Here is a 16,202-nt window from a genome sequence, read left to right as displayed (position 1 = left end):
AGGCCTCCCTGTCTCTCACCATCTCCTGAAGTTTGCCCAAATTCATGTCCATTGCATCGGTGATGCCATCCAGCCAACTCATCCTGACGCCCTCTTCTCCTTCTAAAACACTTTAACTAACTATTATATACACTATTTCTGGCATGTACCCATTAATTTCAATTTACAAGAAGGAAATTGGAAGTCCTATGAATTTAAATAACTTCTTCAGGATCACATGGCTGTTAAGTGATCGACTGACTGACCTGACTCCATGCTCTAATTCACCAACCACCAGTAACTTATATACCAGTTTCAATAATCCTAAGAGACAACTGTAAATGTGAAATAAAAAAACACCAAACAAAAACCCAAGCAAGAAAGATTAGAAAGGGTAATATGCTTTTACGAACAGAAGCTAAGCTTCGGCAACTTCTTAATATCCTATAAAAGAAAGCAATACTTAAGTGACTTTTTTGTGGGGGAGGAGCAAAGGACCAACCCAAGGACTTGGAGGAAATGAGGCAGACATAATCCTCTTATAGGCACAGTCTAAGAATCCAAATGACCTCCAGTATGCCATGCCTTTTCCTAAAAACTCCCACTCCACTGCTCTCTCATGCCCATGGTCATGGCCGTATCACTTCCCACCTTGATGATCGCAGTCGTTGCATCTGTTTTGAGGGTAGGTTGATGTCTCATGAGCTCATCTACAGCACTTCCTAGGTTGGAGGCAGTATCCCCTTAAAGCCAAAAACGGAACTGTTAGACTGTAGAAATTTTTTTTTTTTGGTGCCAATTTAAGGAGGAAAGGAGAAACTGAGTTGGTGGTTGTGATTTTCTAATGTCATGCTTTCTCAAATGAACTCATACCAACCTCTACAACCAAATCACTGGGGAGGAGTCTAGTAAACACATTTAAAAGTAATCACGTATGCTACATTATACTCTAATACTCTCTACTGTCAGGTCTGAGTTAGTATTGAAGAGTGAAGAGAGAGTGAGAAAATAAAGAAGCATACACTGTTAACCCTGACTGCCCCGATAAAGAATGATAATGGTTAAAAGGCTACAGTGGTGACAAAGCACATTTTTGAAAACTGGGTTCCTTCTGAAACTCTACCTTACTGCTATGCCTCAGTGATCTGGTCTCAAATACACAAAGAAGAAAATCTATTCATTTGTGACTATCTTAGGAGCTTGGATATTAAACAGAAAATTACCAGGATGTACTGCTGCTGAAGACTAGATGATAGACTTGAAAATCTACTGCTGGTTTTCTAATATCTATTCCTCACCAGCACTGTAACAGTACATTTAACAGTGAACTGCTGAGAAGTAAGGAAATATTATGAACACAGGTAATGGATGAAATACTCTTTTCTACCTGCAATAGAATGTATGGCGATAATTCCCAATAAACACACACCTAGCCAGAGACATGAAGTGAGATCAAGGAAGAAACAGTTTCCTTGCCAGTTGGTGGCTTGGAAATCACCTCAATCTCGGCACAACAGCAAACCAATTATTTACTGTAAGAAAAATTCTCATGAATTACCTAGGGGATCAGAACTCCTCCTCCTCCGCATGGCTGGGAGGTAATCTGGAGAAAGGAGAACTTTGAAGAGACGTTCAAAAGGCTGACACTGTACAAATGACTGCAGACCTCGGGCATTCAAGCAGAGTGCACTGAATACATTTGGGAGAGAGCCAAGGACTTCACGGGTAGCAGGAACCTAGAGAGAAGATTAAGTGAGCTTGAAGACATTTAGAAGAGTCCAGGTAGACTTGGGAAAACTTTGGCCAGGGGTATTGCACAAAGAGATAAAAAGAATTTTGATGACCAGATCCCAATAGTTTCTTTTCTTTTTAAAATACTTTTTATTTTATATTGGAGTATAGTTGATTAACAATGTTGTGAGTTTCAGGTGCACAGCAAAGTGATTCAGTTATACATACACAAGTATCTATTCTTTATCAGATTTCTTTTCCCATTTAGGTTGTTGCATAATATTGATCAGATTTCCCTGTTATATAGTAGATCCTTATTCGTTATCCATTTAAACTACAGCAGTGTTTACATGTCATTCCCATACTCCCTAACTATTTCTTCCCCTCATCCTCCAATAGTTTCAATACTACATATAGAAGATAAGAGAGAATTTTCATGCCATAAGACTGCTTTTTGTGTGTGTGTATATTTTATGGAAAGGGGTTATACATTGAGAATTCTTTACAGAGCAGCAGAAAGGACTCACGTCTTTGATAAGCAGTGCATGTAGCATGACATCTGTCAATCCATTGTCCTGGAGTGAGGAAAGCAATGATGGTTCTTGAAATACAAACACAGTCACCACTTCAGTAGCTAAAGAGAGATGAGAAATGTAAGAAACTGAGAGATTCTTCACAAGTATTAAAAGCAAAACTCCAAAGGTTCAAACAAAACAAAGTAACAGCACCACATATAAAAAAACCCCAGAACTCAATGTACAACATTTAAATGCACACAATTAGTATGAAGTAAAAGTTCTTAATACTGCTCATCAGAGATTGATCACTACTAGGAATTAGTGATTAATCTTTAAGATTTGTATGGAGCAATGTATAGGTATGACAACTATATATAGTTAGTAATACTGTATTGAGTAGTATAAATATGCTAAGAGAGTAGATTTCAGATTCTCTCATCACACAAAAAAAGGAAACTATGTGAGGAGATAATGCTTAACTGTAGAAATCATTTCATCAAATTGTGTTGTACACCTTAAACATATAAAATTTAAAAAAAATAAAAACTGAAATTTTAATTTTTACAAGAATGAGGTTAACTTCATTTTCAATTGTAATACAAATGATATAATCTCCTTTATCTTTCCCATTTCACTACAACACATTCAATTTGAATGGTTGCATACTGTTCCACTATATACGTGTACCACCCTGTATACAAATCCAGTCCATAGCAGGAAAAACTGGTAAATTTAAAAATAAACTCTTTTTTGTATGCTTATGCAGGAAAAAGATGCATGATGGGGTTGTAAGTTTGCTGGGTTAAACCATTTGCTGAATGTAAACTTACAGATGAAAATGGACAAAATATCTTCTAAAAAGCCCTTTCAGCAACTTAAAAATACCAGCAACGTTAAGAGTCCTTGGGTATTAATCTGACCAATTTTTGACAATATTTAGAAATGTGCCCTAAGACTTCTATTAATGATTCTAGAATTTGGCAAAAACCCTATGCAAGAGGAAACAGTATAGCATTATTGCATTCATGAAAAAGTAAAGAAAAGAGAAGATAGAAAAAATACTTAGTAACCAAAAAAGCAGAATTTAGTGAAACTACAAGCAAAAAGCACAAATAATTAAAACCAATAACCAGTCTTCAGAAAGGACTGAAAAAAGTTTACAAACTTAAGGGAAATCTAATAAAGAGTAATACATATTAGCAATGAAAAAAGACTTAACTGGATTCACAACAAATAAAATTTTAGAAACTATGTGAAGTGCATGATGAAGTGCAGTGCTTTTATAAGATGTCATAAAAATCAACTCTCAAGAAATGACAGCAGATTAGACTATTACAAGAATTTTTAAAATAAAAAATATTACCAGGTAACAGAAAGGAATCAAGCCAATCAAGCTGATTCTAGACATGTTATTAAATCTTTAGGAACAATTAAAACAAGGTTTTCTAACACATGAGATTTTTTAAAAAGTTTACTTTTAAAACTTAACAAGGAAGGTACATGCATATACAACATCCATAAGTCATGTATAAAACAAACTCATAATTATTGACACCTAAGATCTAAAAGAAACCAGAGGATTTTCAGTTCAAGACAGTGAACAGAACTCCTCTCACAAAATGCTAATGAAATGGCAGATACATGACAATTACTGGGACCAAGAGTTGTGAATGGCCTTTGCTATTTCTGATGAGCTATATAAACTTATGGAAATAAGTCCTTTTTTGGGTTTCTATTGGTATATGAAAGACTCTTCAATAGACATTCATTTGTACAAATTCCTTAGAATTTAGATTCTAAGGAGCTATTAAAATTGAGTATTCATAAACTAAAATTAGTGCTCTATCATCAGGTCTGTTATCTTGAGGAGGTCTAACTGTAATGCTGCATCACAATGCTACTGTGCAACAGGGTCATTTTGAGGAGGTCTAACTATAATGCTACAACACAATGCTACTGTGCAAGGGGGACAGTTTAAATACTCCTTTAAAATTAATAGATGATTAAGAATTAGAATGAACACAGAAAAACCAATCAGTTTCAGATGGAACTAAGGAAATAACTCTTAAAAGAATTTAGATAACACTTTAAAATCAAATTCTAGAATCCACAAGCCCATAAAATAGCAACAATCCAAGACAAATGGTCTCTGAAAAATAAGGTAATAGTTGGCTATCAAAAACACCTGTAAAAAAACTAAAGATTTGATAATGCAACGGGCATCTTAAAAGATTATACAGAGAAATTCTCTCAGAAAGTTAAGTGACATGAGATCAATATAGTAGGCTAAAAACAGGGCATATGCAGACTTGAACAGATTAAACTGTGGCAAAGATAAAACAGGAGGTGAGAGAGAAGAAAGGGCAGTTGAGGAAATTAAAGGGGACATAGTTGGGCATAAAAGAGTGCCAGAAGAGCCAGAGGTAGAATTTGGGAGGAGGCAGTCTTTACTTAGTGGGTTTCTGCACGGACAGCGGCAGGACATTACAACCTCACCAAGTGCTTCCTCACTTACTTCCCCTTCAGGTTCTTCCTAGTATTCCACAAACTGGCTACAAAAGGGAGCAGTGGGACATCTTTTTACCTTTTATACTGGGCCTCATCACCATCTTTGGTGTTACAGACACAAGGTTAGGCGTCTTCATTCTCTAACAGATTCATCTTATAGAGGCTACATAGGTAACAGTCTAACTCCTGGCCAACTACATAAACTGAACAGCTCAGACAAAAACCAAACAGCTCAGGTCTTAGAAGCCCTTAACGAGGGACAACGCAATCTACTTGCTATGATAATTGATAACAGATGTGCATTAAACTACCTACTGGTATTTCACAGTGCAGCTTGTACCTTAAAAGGGGACTCCTGCTGCATGTGGGTTAATAGAATAGGAAAGATAGTTCAACAAATAAAACAACAAACCAAAACAGCTAATTATATTACTAAAATACTCCAAGAGATTCTCAGTCCCCCATTAATTTCTTTCCCTGGTCATCTCCTGCCTGGGGTGAAAGGCTCTATGCTATCATTTATGGAGTTAATAATTGTTGAAATAATTATTTTGGGTTGGATTTGCAAATTTCATCCCTCTCAAGTACAAGTTTATTTACAGGGAACCTGTGAGGTTGTTATGCTAATTCAAATGCCAGGGACGAATTAAGACTTTAAAGAAGGAATTCTGCTTTTATGCTTCCTGCATCATCCTGAGAGGGCTCACCTGCTCCACACCCGTAACCACAAGAACAAGTATCGTCTTGATCCTTCTTTGAAACTTCCCCTTTATAAAGGCTTGTGCATTTGCTTTTCTATTTCTCCCAAAGAGAGAGCCATCCTTCCCTGCCCTTTTACCTGGGACTTCTTCAACTGATAACAAATCTTTCTTTGATCATACCAAACTACTGTCAGGAGTTTTTCCATCTGAAACTAACCTTGGGAGGAGTCTCTCCATGTCAAAATGGAGTTGTTGTAACACAAGGGAACACTTCCTCAACCTGATTAAGAGGAGCAAAACATTCAACACAAAATCTTCTGCTAACCTCAAACTTTCTTTTAAAACAAACCTCAAACTTAATGGTGAAATACTGACTGAATGCTTTCCCCTGAGGGCAGGAACAAAAAGTAAAATAGAAAGCATAAAGATTATAAAAGTAAAATTATTCATAGATGATGACTTTATAGAATATCTTAAGAGATCAACAATTATGTACTAATTTAATAAAGTCACAGGATAACCTCTATATTGCTAGTAGCCAAAACTACTCCCTCCAGACACCCTGCAGTATTGAAATATGCATGCTACTGGTACCAGGAGGCATTCTCTATTTCTACACTCCCCACTAAATTCCTTTACAGTTTTAAGGGGAATTCTAGAAGCATATATATCTCGTTTATTATCCTGAATATGTATGGCACTCAATGAACGCATTAATAAATGAGGTTTTAACAACAGCAACACTCAAAGTAGTGCTGATGTGAAAATGCAAGGACATTTATTGCAAGTAACCAGAAAGTACCTACAGGTTCCCAAACTGAATTTTCTACAGTAAGAAACAATTTTCTATACTACAGCTTACAGGTTTGACATTCAATTCTGAGAATGGAAAACATTCTGATTGGGCTTTTTAGAGAAAAGTTAGGGGCAACCCACTCCAGTGTTCTTGCCTGGAGAATCCCAGGGACCGGAGAGCCTGGTGGGCTGCCGTCTATGGGGTCGCACAGAGTCTGACACAACTGAAGCGACTTAGCAGCAGCGGCGGGGACTAAGAACCAGGGGCTTCCCCGGTGGCTCACCAGCAAAGAATCTACTTGTGATGCAGAAGACACAGGTTTGATCCCTGTGTCTGGAATATCCCATAAAGGAGGGCATGGCAACCGCTCCAGTATTCTTGCCTGGAGAATCCCAAGGACAGAGGAGCCTTGCAGGGTACAGTCTATAGGGTTGCAAAGAGTCAGACATGAGTGAAGTGACTGAGTCCGCAAGGGCTAACCACTGAATAAAGACATGTTTCTTATTATACCTACAGTGTTTAAGTGATTGCAATACACTGAAAAAAAGGCTTCTGTAGTGTAATGGTTATCATGTTTGCCTGACACAATACGTTGCAAATGGATAATTATTTGAAAAGGAACTCTGATCTTTCTCTATTTCATCACCAACTAGAAAGATACAAAATCATACAGTGCACAAATATTCTGCAAGGATATAAAACACACACACAGAACACTGCCAGGTTATTCCAGCTTGGTATAAACAAGTTCAACTCCACTTACCTAAGAGAAAGAGTGATGGGCCATAGTATTCTGCATTGCTGATGATGTGTTTCAGGGAGGTAGGCAGAGAACCATCCATCACTAAGAGAAAAGCAAATATCAAGAAGAATATGATCAGTCCAGTAGTAGTTTGATGGGTGGAGACAATGGATCAATATATTACATATACCACACAGTGGTAAACAAAGTATTTTGATTCCTTAATGGTACCCACTTGTCTCCTCCTAACATTTTATTATTTATTCTTTGTCTATGCAATAACTTTTTAACAGTACATCAAAGAATAAAAGAATATAGAGATGGAGAGACGGAGTGGGATAGCAGACCGGAAGTGAACACATCTAATCTAAAAGCTGGAAAAGGAAAAAAATAGATGAATCACTATTAAAATAGTAGCACAATCCTTAGGTCCAGGAAGAGTAACACTAAAGGACTAAACTAACATTAAAAGCTATTCAAAATGTCACAGCCTTTTCCTACAAAGTATGAAAAGGACCAATCCTTGAGAGACTCAAACACCCATCTAGAAAATATCTAGAATCCAATACCATGTCGTATGCCATCTGAGAAAGCAGGGTCTTGAATGGCCTTCTTGAGAAAATTCAACATGGATTTGAGAAGTGCAGCTCGTTGTGGAATACACTGGACTCCTGGCAAGGGAGAAAGAGGATTATACTGGTTCACCATTATGTACAATTAGTAGGTACATAAAACAAATTTTTAGGAGATCCATATACACTATACCAATACTAGCAGACATTCGAAGTGAAATCTCTGGATGCTGGGAAGAACATTTACCTAAGCTTTAAAATGAGAAAAAATAAATCACCAAGGACCACACAAAATTATACTAGAAGTCTAAAGTATCAAGGAGAAAAATCACAAAGTAAAAAGATTAACTCTAATACTTGTTTCCCATTTTGAATATTATCTGCCCTCAAACATGGATGTGTTGATAAAATAATCAATATGTGAAGAGTTGAAAAATTATAAGTACTATGAAATAAGTATCAATTACAAGAAAATGAACACCAGAACGCAAAGTAACAGTCATAGTCATAAGAAGCAAACCTCCAAATGTACTGCTTAAGCTCCCCCAAAGGACCATGTTTCACTAGCTTAGTATTTCAATCACTGTGATTGGCTGTGGCTCAATATGTCTACACACCAGGACGAGGGCCAGGGCCAGAGGAGAAGCTAGTGCTGCTGGAACTTGATGCCCTTAATTCAACATCCAGCCGATGCTCCATAGAGATGGATGAGCTGGGACTACTTTCCATAGTCACATCTGTAACTGAAGTAAAAGTTATGATAAAGAAATTAGAATAAAACAGACCACCAAAGAAAAGTTATTTGAGAACAATTTTTTCTATACAGTGAGATGAATCAAAATGGAGAAGGATTAAAATACTGAAACAGAAATGAAAACACAATTGACCCTTAAACATCATGAAGGTTAGGGGCCCTGACCCTTCAAATAGTTGAAAATCTGAATACAACTTTACAGTCAGTCCAACATACCTGAGGTTCCAAATCCGTGGAGTCAATCAACTGTGGACTGTATAGTATCTGTATATAGTATCTGTAGTACTATACAGATAAAATCCACTTATAAGGGGACCCATGCAGTTCAAACCTGCGCTGTTCAAGGGTCAACTGCACCTTTCCACAAAGACTAGAAAGGTATTTAATATCACTAGTTATTCAAGATATTCACATTAAAAATAGCCCTACAAAAGAAGTCCTTCAATATTTCTCACCCATCAAATTTGGAAGGGAAAAAGGTGGTAAGTAAAATATGTAATTACTTTACTACTGGTGGGTAGTAGGTAGAGCTTTTTTGGAGGGTGACTTAAATATAGGAAAGACTAGAGATCTCTTCAAGAAAATTAGAGATACCAAGGGAACATTTCATGCAAAGATGGGCTCAATAAAGGACAGAAACGGTATGGACCTAACAGAAGCAGAAGATATTAAGAGGCGGCAAGAATACACAGAAGAACTGTACAAAAAATATCTTCACAACCAAGATAATAATGATGGTATGATCACTCACGTAGAGCCAGACATCTTGGAATGTGAAGTCAAATGGGCCTTAGGAAGCATCATTACGAACAAAGCTAGTGGAGGTGATGGAATTCCAGTTGAGCTATTTCAAATCCTGAATGATGATGCTGTGAAAGTGCTGCACTCAATATGCCAGCCAATTTGGAAAACTCAGCAGTGGCCACAGGACTGGAAAAGGGCAATCTTCATTCCAATCCCAAAGAAAGGCAATGCCAAAGAATGCTCAAACTACCGCACAATTGCACTCATCTCACACGCTAGTAAAGTCATGCTCAAAATTCTCCCAGGCTTCAGCAATACGTGAACCGTGAACTTCCAGATGGTCAAGCTGGTTTCAGAAAAGGCAGAGGAACCAGAGATCAAATTGCTAACATCTGCTGGATCATGGGAAAAGCAAGAGAGTTCCAGAAAAACATCTATTTCTGCTTCATTGACTATGCCAAAGCCTTTGACTGTGTGGATCACAATAAACTGTGGAAAATTCAGAAAAAGATGGGAATACCAGACCACCTGACCTGCCTCTTGAGAAACCTGGATGCAGGTTAGGAAGCAACAGTTAGAACTGGACATGCAACAACAGACTGGTTCCAAATAGGAAAAGGGGTACATCAAGGCTGTATATTGTCACCCTGCTTATTTAACTTGTATGCAGAGTACATCATGAGGAATGCTGGGCTGGAAGAAGCTCCAGCTGGAATCAAGATTGCTGGGAGAAATATCAATAACCTCAGATATGAAGACGACACCACCCTTATGGCAGAAAGTGAAGAGGAACTAAAGAGCCTCTTGATGAAAGTGAAAGAGGAGGGTGAAAAAGTTGGTTTAAAGCTCAACATTCAGAAAACTAAGATCATGGCATCCGGTCCCATCACTTCATGGCAAACAGATGGGGAAACAGTGAAAACAGTGTCAGACTTTATTATTTTGGGCTCCAAAATCACTGCAGATGGTGACTGCAGCCATGAAATTAAAAGACGCTTACTCCTTGGAAGGAAAGTTATGACCAAACTAGATAGCATATTAAAAAGCAGAGACATTACTTTGCCAACCAAGGTCCGTCTAGTCAAGGCTATGGTTTTTCCTGTGGTCATGTATGGATGTGAGAGTTGGACTGTGAAGAAAGCTGATCGCCGAAGAATTGATGCTTTTGAACTGTGGTACTGGAGAAGACTCTTGAGAGTCCCTTGGACTGCAAGGAGATCCAACCAGTCCATCCTGAAGGAGATCAATCCTGGGTGTTCACTGGAAGGACTGATGCTAAAGCTGAAACTCCAATACTCTGGCCACCTCATGCGAAGAGTTGACTCATTGGAAAAGACTCTGATGCTGGGAGGGATTGGGGGCAGGAGGAGAAGGGGACGACAGAGAATGAGATGGCTGGATGGCATCACTGACTCGATGGACATGAGGTTGAGTGAACTCCGGGAGTTGGTGATGGACAGGGAGGCCTGGCGAGCTGTGATTCACGGGGTCGCAAAGAGTCGGACACGACTGAGTGACTGAACTGAACTGACTTAAATATAAGAAGCATAAAGACTGATATGGAAGGATGACTATGATACACTGAATGAACACTGCTAATCTGAACAGTATGTGTTTTATAAAATTATATAGTTAAGTCAACATATATTTGAATATGTACAAATGACTGGAAAGAACTACACTAAAATAGCTATGGTGGCTGAGAAGTGAGTTATCATTTCTACTTTATACATTTGAATAATTTTAATCAATCAAGTACAAGATACACAATTACTTCTTACAGCATATAAAATACAATAAAAAGCCCCATTAGTGATAAACCACTGCTTACATTTTGAAATATTTTCTTCCAATCTTTTAAATACATATATAGACATATAGGACATAAACTCATGGTTCTGTAACCTGACTTTCAGTGAATATACAGTTTTCTCTATAGGTACATCATAACACCAGAATTAGTTGTTAAAAATGTAGTTCTCCTAGTCTTCACTTACAGACTTACTAAACTAAGCATTACACTAAATCTTTAGCAAGCATCTTAATTTATCCTTATTCTTATGGTTTCTTATGTTTGACAACCACTGATTTATTGTGAACAGAGCCTTTAAATCATCTTCTATACCACAACATTTTGGAGATGTCACATTTTAATCAATACCTGGGACGACATGACCATACCCATTACCTCAAATGCCAAGTTGCCCATTGCAGACTAGAGATAGAAATTGGGTAAAGGGCCCTCTAGGGACAGCAATGAACATAGTTATGTTTGGCGGGGGGGAAGGAATGAAAACTTATGGATATTTAGTGTCAAGAATGAAAACCATTATAAAAAATTTAGTATCATTATTATTAGCATCATACATAGATATATGTAATGACATCCTGGGTGATAAAGACAAGATTAAATATTAAGAAAGCTGTTAGGATAGCTGTGAAACAATTTTTTATTTTCGGTACTATTATTAAGAGGTATGCACTGGGGGAAGTTTTTAAAAAGGACATAATCTGATTTACCCTAAGATTAAGAATACTTAGTCTTTCAGATTTTAAAAGTTGTTCCCTACCCAACAACTTTTCCACCTCTATCTCCTCCAAACAGCCAGATAATTTCACAGGGTCCCATTTTAGTGTCTACAGTCTCCTTATGTTTTTGTAATATATATTTAAACACCTATGATATACATATCAGGCACTACTTAAGATTATACCAGTGAAGAAAACAGTATTGTGATCTCATGAAGCTTACTCTTTAGTGGGAATAAGAAGATAATGAATCAGTAATGAACCAATACTAATAGTAATTATTAATTACCATCCATATCAGTTTCCATTTCTTCTCCTTCTTGTGCAGTACTGGGTCTCTGGATCTTTGGCTTGATCACAAAAGGGCATTCTTTTCGGCACAAATCAACTTCATGCTATGATCAAGAGGGAAATAGTAAGATAATCCTACATATATAATATAGATTAAAAAATTGCAACAAAACAGTGTCACAGGCAGATTATAGAAATGGTTTCTAAAAACAAAAAAGGGATAACATGGCTCTTTAGGGTTATTATAACAATGGTCTTAGTTTCTAGGCATAGCAATCACTACATCTAAGTATATGTGAAGTACTCCTCATATACCTCAAGTCTATAAATGAAGATAGAAAGTCCACTATGGGATTGAAAAGCTGCCATGTCCAGGTTGGTGATAAGGTCAACTACTCTGACAGCTCTGGTGACAAATGTTATCTGGTCCTGTTCATCGCCAAGAAACTTTATGACCTATTAGGGAAAGAAAAAAGTAAAACCAATCAAATGGAATCTGTAATAATATATTCTTTTGGAAACATGCAGTCTAGGGTTTCAGGGAGACACCATGGTACAGCAGGAAAAAAATATACGTTTGATTTTTGGTGCTTGCCAAATGACAGCTCTATCATTTCTGAGACTCAACTGCCTGAGGTAATAGGGACATAAATTACCTTTCAGGATTAAATAAAATATTCAGGGAGTAAAGAGCTGGTGCCTGGGGCCTAGCACACATGGCAAAGCCTATCATGCTTAAGATCATGAGGAGATGTGGCAATATCTTAATTAGTACCCAGGGCCTCCTATTATACCATGCTAGACTATGATCAATTCTTAATAATGGAAATAGCTGATCTTAAAAGTTTTTAATGAGATAACTAAAAGGCCAAACTTTGGAAATGAAGCGTAACATTTTCTGGGTAAGCTTTCTTATGTTAACTATCCTCACTGTGAACCACTTCAAACTTATAACTCTGTACCTTCTCTTAGTTAATTTCCCCCCAAATGTACTTGTTTAAAAAAAGTAAGTAGAGCACCTTCAATAAGGCTTCCATCATTCCACAGGAGACCAAGGCTTCGCCACCAGCATCGTAGCTGGCCAGATGGTATAAAAAAGAGAAGAGAGCAGTGGCAAACTGGTGAGGGTATGGATCCATGGAAGGGTCTACAAGGGAAGTTGAGAGAGGAAGAGAAAGAGCAAGTTCAGAATTTGGTGTTAAGTTGGCAGGACGTTAAACAAAGGTGGGCTTCCCTTGTGGCTCAGCTGGTAAAGAATCTGCCTGCAGTGCGGGAGACCTGGATTCGATCCCTGGGTTGGGAAGATCCCCTGGAGAAGGGAAAGGCTACCCACTCCAGTATTCTGGCCTGGAGAATTCCATGGACATGAATTGTAAAGAGTCAGACACGACTGAGCGACTTTCACTTTCACTTTAAACAAAGGTAGACAAAGCAAAGGGTAGGGTTCCTTTAGGTGCCCAGAATAATAATCACAAAAATTTACCAATCATGGCCTGGATACAGTTTCGCACAAGTACAGGCAAAAATCCATGGTAGGAGGCAGTTCCAGTACAGTCAATAATACTGCTGAGTTTGGGAGTTCTCTCCAAGTGGACAATTGATGTTAACGTTCGTAAAGAAGCAGCTTTGATCTCCTATGAAAACAGAAAGTAAAGTAGCTCAGCTGGTAAAGAATCCGCCTGCAATGCAGGAGACCTTGGTTCGATTCCTGGGTCAGGAAGATCCACTGGAGAAGGGATAGGCTACCCACTCCAGTATTCTTGGGATTTCCCTGGTGGCTCAGCTGGTAAAGAATCTAATAAATACTTACCATAAGCTGTTTATCTGTTATCTGAAGGACATCTACCAACTCCTCTATCAATCCATTATACAAGATACTGTTTGCTGACTCCTGCAAGGCATTGGAATACACTGCAAAAGGAGAAATAAACACTTTAGGCAAGAAGGCAGTGGTCAAGCCACTGCCCAATGACAGACCTTTTGGCATCTACTGATTCTGGGGAAGAACTCCCTTTCCACCAGCATTGGAGGACAAAATCACTGAAGTCCAGAAGACTGGAGCAAATATAGTTTTAAGTCCCAAACACCCACCAAACTGATTCTCCTATTAATGGTATCAATTGTCTTGAGCAAGGATTTTCAGAAATTTAAGTATAAAAAGAGAAGAATTAATTCTTTATAACATCACTACTTGATAACTCATATGTTTCTGTTTTACACTGGAAACTTATATGACACTGTAGTAAAACTTGAGAGGACTTTATCGGTTTTTTCATTTAATCCTCAGATCAGCTTATAAAATACATATTGTTCCAACATTAAAATAGGAAAGTGAAGCCAAAAGGATAAACAGGTGTCTAATAATCTACAAAGTCAGGGTGAAAGCCCAGGACTGACTCTGAAACCAATGTGATTTCCACTATACCACTCTACAAGAAAAAGTAAAATGCACCGTATTATTTAATGAATTTCAAAATTACACTCTCAAAGAGAGGAAGATGAACTGGCAAGAGGAAAAATAGGGTCTAAGGGAAGATGACTATATGAACACTCAAAAAACAAAACAAAAAACACTCACTAAACCTATATGATGTGTGAATCATACATATCTTCTTTCTGATCCAACATTAAGGAGCCCAAGAATGATGAATACATTGAACACTAGAAATGCTGGCAACCTGACTACAATTTAACTTGCCAGCTACATAACTACAATAAGCTCATAGCAACAAAAACAGATGCAGTTCAAAGGAAATCAAGTCTAAACTGCCTAACCAGGACCTGTTATGTGTTATTCTCTTACCTAATATAGATATTGCATGTAGCCTGGCCTGAACAGCTTGCAATCGCTTCCTGTGATTAGAAAAGCCATGGGCCAGCCGTATGTGTGTAAATAACAGCATCTGTAGAGACATAAGACCTAAATTAGGAAACCAGTGGAAAAGGTGACTATACTTATTGAGGGAGGGCTAAGTCTTACTTATTTGGCAAGAGTTCTGATTATTAATCAAATTAAATATCTGATCACCATTACAATGAGCAGAAAAAACATACACAACTAAATGTTTTCTCCTTTGGTATCCAAGTGTTAAGCTACCACCTCTTAGATATTCATGGTGAATAAAGCTGCTTCTGTTTTCCTCAAACTGCATCAGATCTAGGAAGCCAATAAGTGTTGCCCTCATAAAAGATGAGAAAACTAAGGCCTACAGAGGCTAATTTGAACATGCTCTGACTCCATTCTTTCTGCTATGCTATCTCCCCACTTCAGCACAATAGTCTGATCTATATGGATATTATTTAGATATTTATAAGATATATCATACCTGCTTATCCTTAGGAATGCTGTACATTTTGGTAAGAGACTCCATGATTTCAGAAGGGCTTTCTGAAATCTACATTAGGAAAAAAGATAGTTAGGAACAAAAAATGAACTAAATGTTAGAACTAACCAATAGTCAAATATTCCTCTTACCTTGTCAAGTTGCTCTATGTGAATATAATGTAGTGTGTTACTAGATGTCTGAAATTAGAAAGATAAGAGAGTTGTTAGGAGTCACTGTATATCTTAGCTTCTCCATGTCATAGGACTGCCAAGAGCTACCTGAAAAACAAGATGTCACCCTACATAGAAGATTCAACTGTATGCTCTCAAAAATCAAAGTGTTCTTTAGAATCCCCCAAATGCTCATGTTATACATTCTCAGCAAAGCTTCTTTGAAACCAGATTAAAAACAATGTACATAGCCAGATACATTTCATATTCTTCCTTATCCCTTTTAAACTTTATTTAATACACATAGCCTTTGTATTTACAGCAAAGACTGAATCCATGAAAATGGGTTCTCTCTAAATATGCATGAAGAAGGCAATGGCAACCCACTCCAGCACTCTTGCCTGGAAAATCCCATGGATGGAGAAGCCTGGTAGGCTGCAGTCCATGGGGTCACTAAGAGTCAGACACAACTGAGTGACTGAGCATACAGTTTAAGTAGAAGGAAAAAAAAAGATCTTATTTATTAGACCACTTCTAAACCAAAGTGAATTTTGCTATCCCCTCAAAGAATATATGAAATGACCAGATAATTGAAGCAGGGCCCTGTAAGCAATACACAGACTTCATGCAGGCTGGCTTGAGCAGAGAAAGTTGAACCAATCACTATCTAGACTATTATACTGGGTTGGCCAAAAAGTTTGTCTGGGTTTTTCTGAAAACTAGATGAACTTTTTGGCTAACCCAATACTAAACGGTGGAATTCTCAACTGAGACTGAGAAAAATATACCAGTCCTAACACTGCCTTATAAACAGAGTCCTGTCTTGACAGTTCCAGCGTAA

General features: G+C 37.7%; 1 protein-coding gene across 18 annotated transcripts in view; it reads right to left on the bottom strand.

Annotated features, from left to right (window-relative positions):
* HUWE1 (HECT, UBA and WWE domain containing E3 ubiquitin protein ligase 1) overlaps positions 1 to 16,202 on the bottom strand; it is a 168,051-nt gene that overhangs the window by 75,045 nt on the left and 76,804 nt on the right. For all 18 annotated transcript variants that reach the window (XM_088834059.1, XM_088834063.1, XM_088834061.1 and 15 more), the window contains 14 exons: positions 15,341 to 15,388; positions 15,192 to 15,260; positions 14,669 to 14,768; positions 13,676 to 13,776; positions 13,349 to 13,499; positions 12,885 to 13,012; positions 12,181 to 12,321; positions 11,864 to 11,969; positions 8,165 to 8,290; positions 7,545 to 7,646; positions 6,997 to 7,077; positions 2,238 to 2,344; positions 1,538 to 1,715; positions 631 to 722 (listed from right to left, as the gene is read on the bottom strand). In XM_088834059.1, the coding sequence (XP_088690185.1) occupies positions 631 to 722; positions 1,538 to 1,715; positions 2,238 to 2,344; positions 6,997 to 7,077; positions 7,545 to 7,646; positions 8,165 to 8,290; positions 11,864 to 11,969; positions 12,181 to 12,321; positions 12,885 to 13,012; positions 13,349 to 13,499; positions 13,676 to 13,776; positions 14,669 to 14,768; positions 15,192 to 15,260; positions 15,341 to 15,388 (1,530 nt within the window). The remainder of the gene's footprint in view (positions 1 to 630; positions 723 to 1,537; positions 1,716 to 2,237; positions 2,345 to 6,996; positions 7,078 to 7,544; positions 7,647 to 8,164; positions 8,291 to 11,863; positions 11,970 to 12,180; positions 12,322 to 12,884; positions 13,013 to 13,348; positions 13,500 to 13,675; positions 13,777 to 14,668; positions 14,769 to 15,191; positions 15,261 to 15,340; positions 15,389 to 16,202) is intronic.

This window comes from Moschus berezovskii, chromosome X (genome assembly GCF_049115385.1).
Source record: "Moschus berezovskii isolate FMDL1 chromosome X, NW_MosBer_1.0, whole genome shotgun sequence".
Taxonomy (NCBI): domain Eukaryota; kingdom Metazoa; phylum Chordata; class Mammalia; order Artiodactyla; family Moschidae; genus Moschus; species Moschus berezovskii.
Note: the sequence above shows the minus strand (reverse complement) of the source record. Positions and strands in the feature narration are given on the sequence as shown.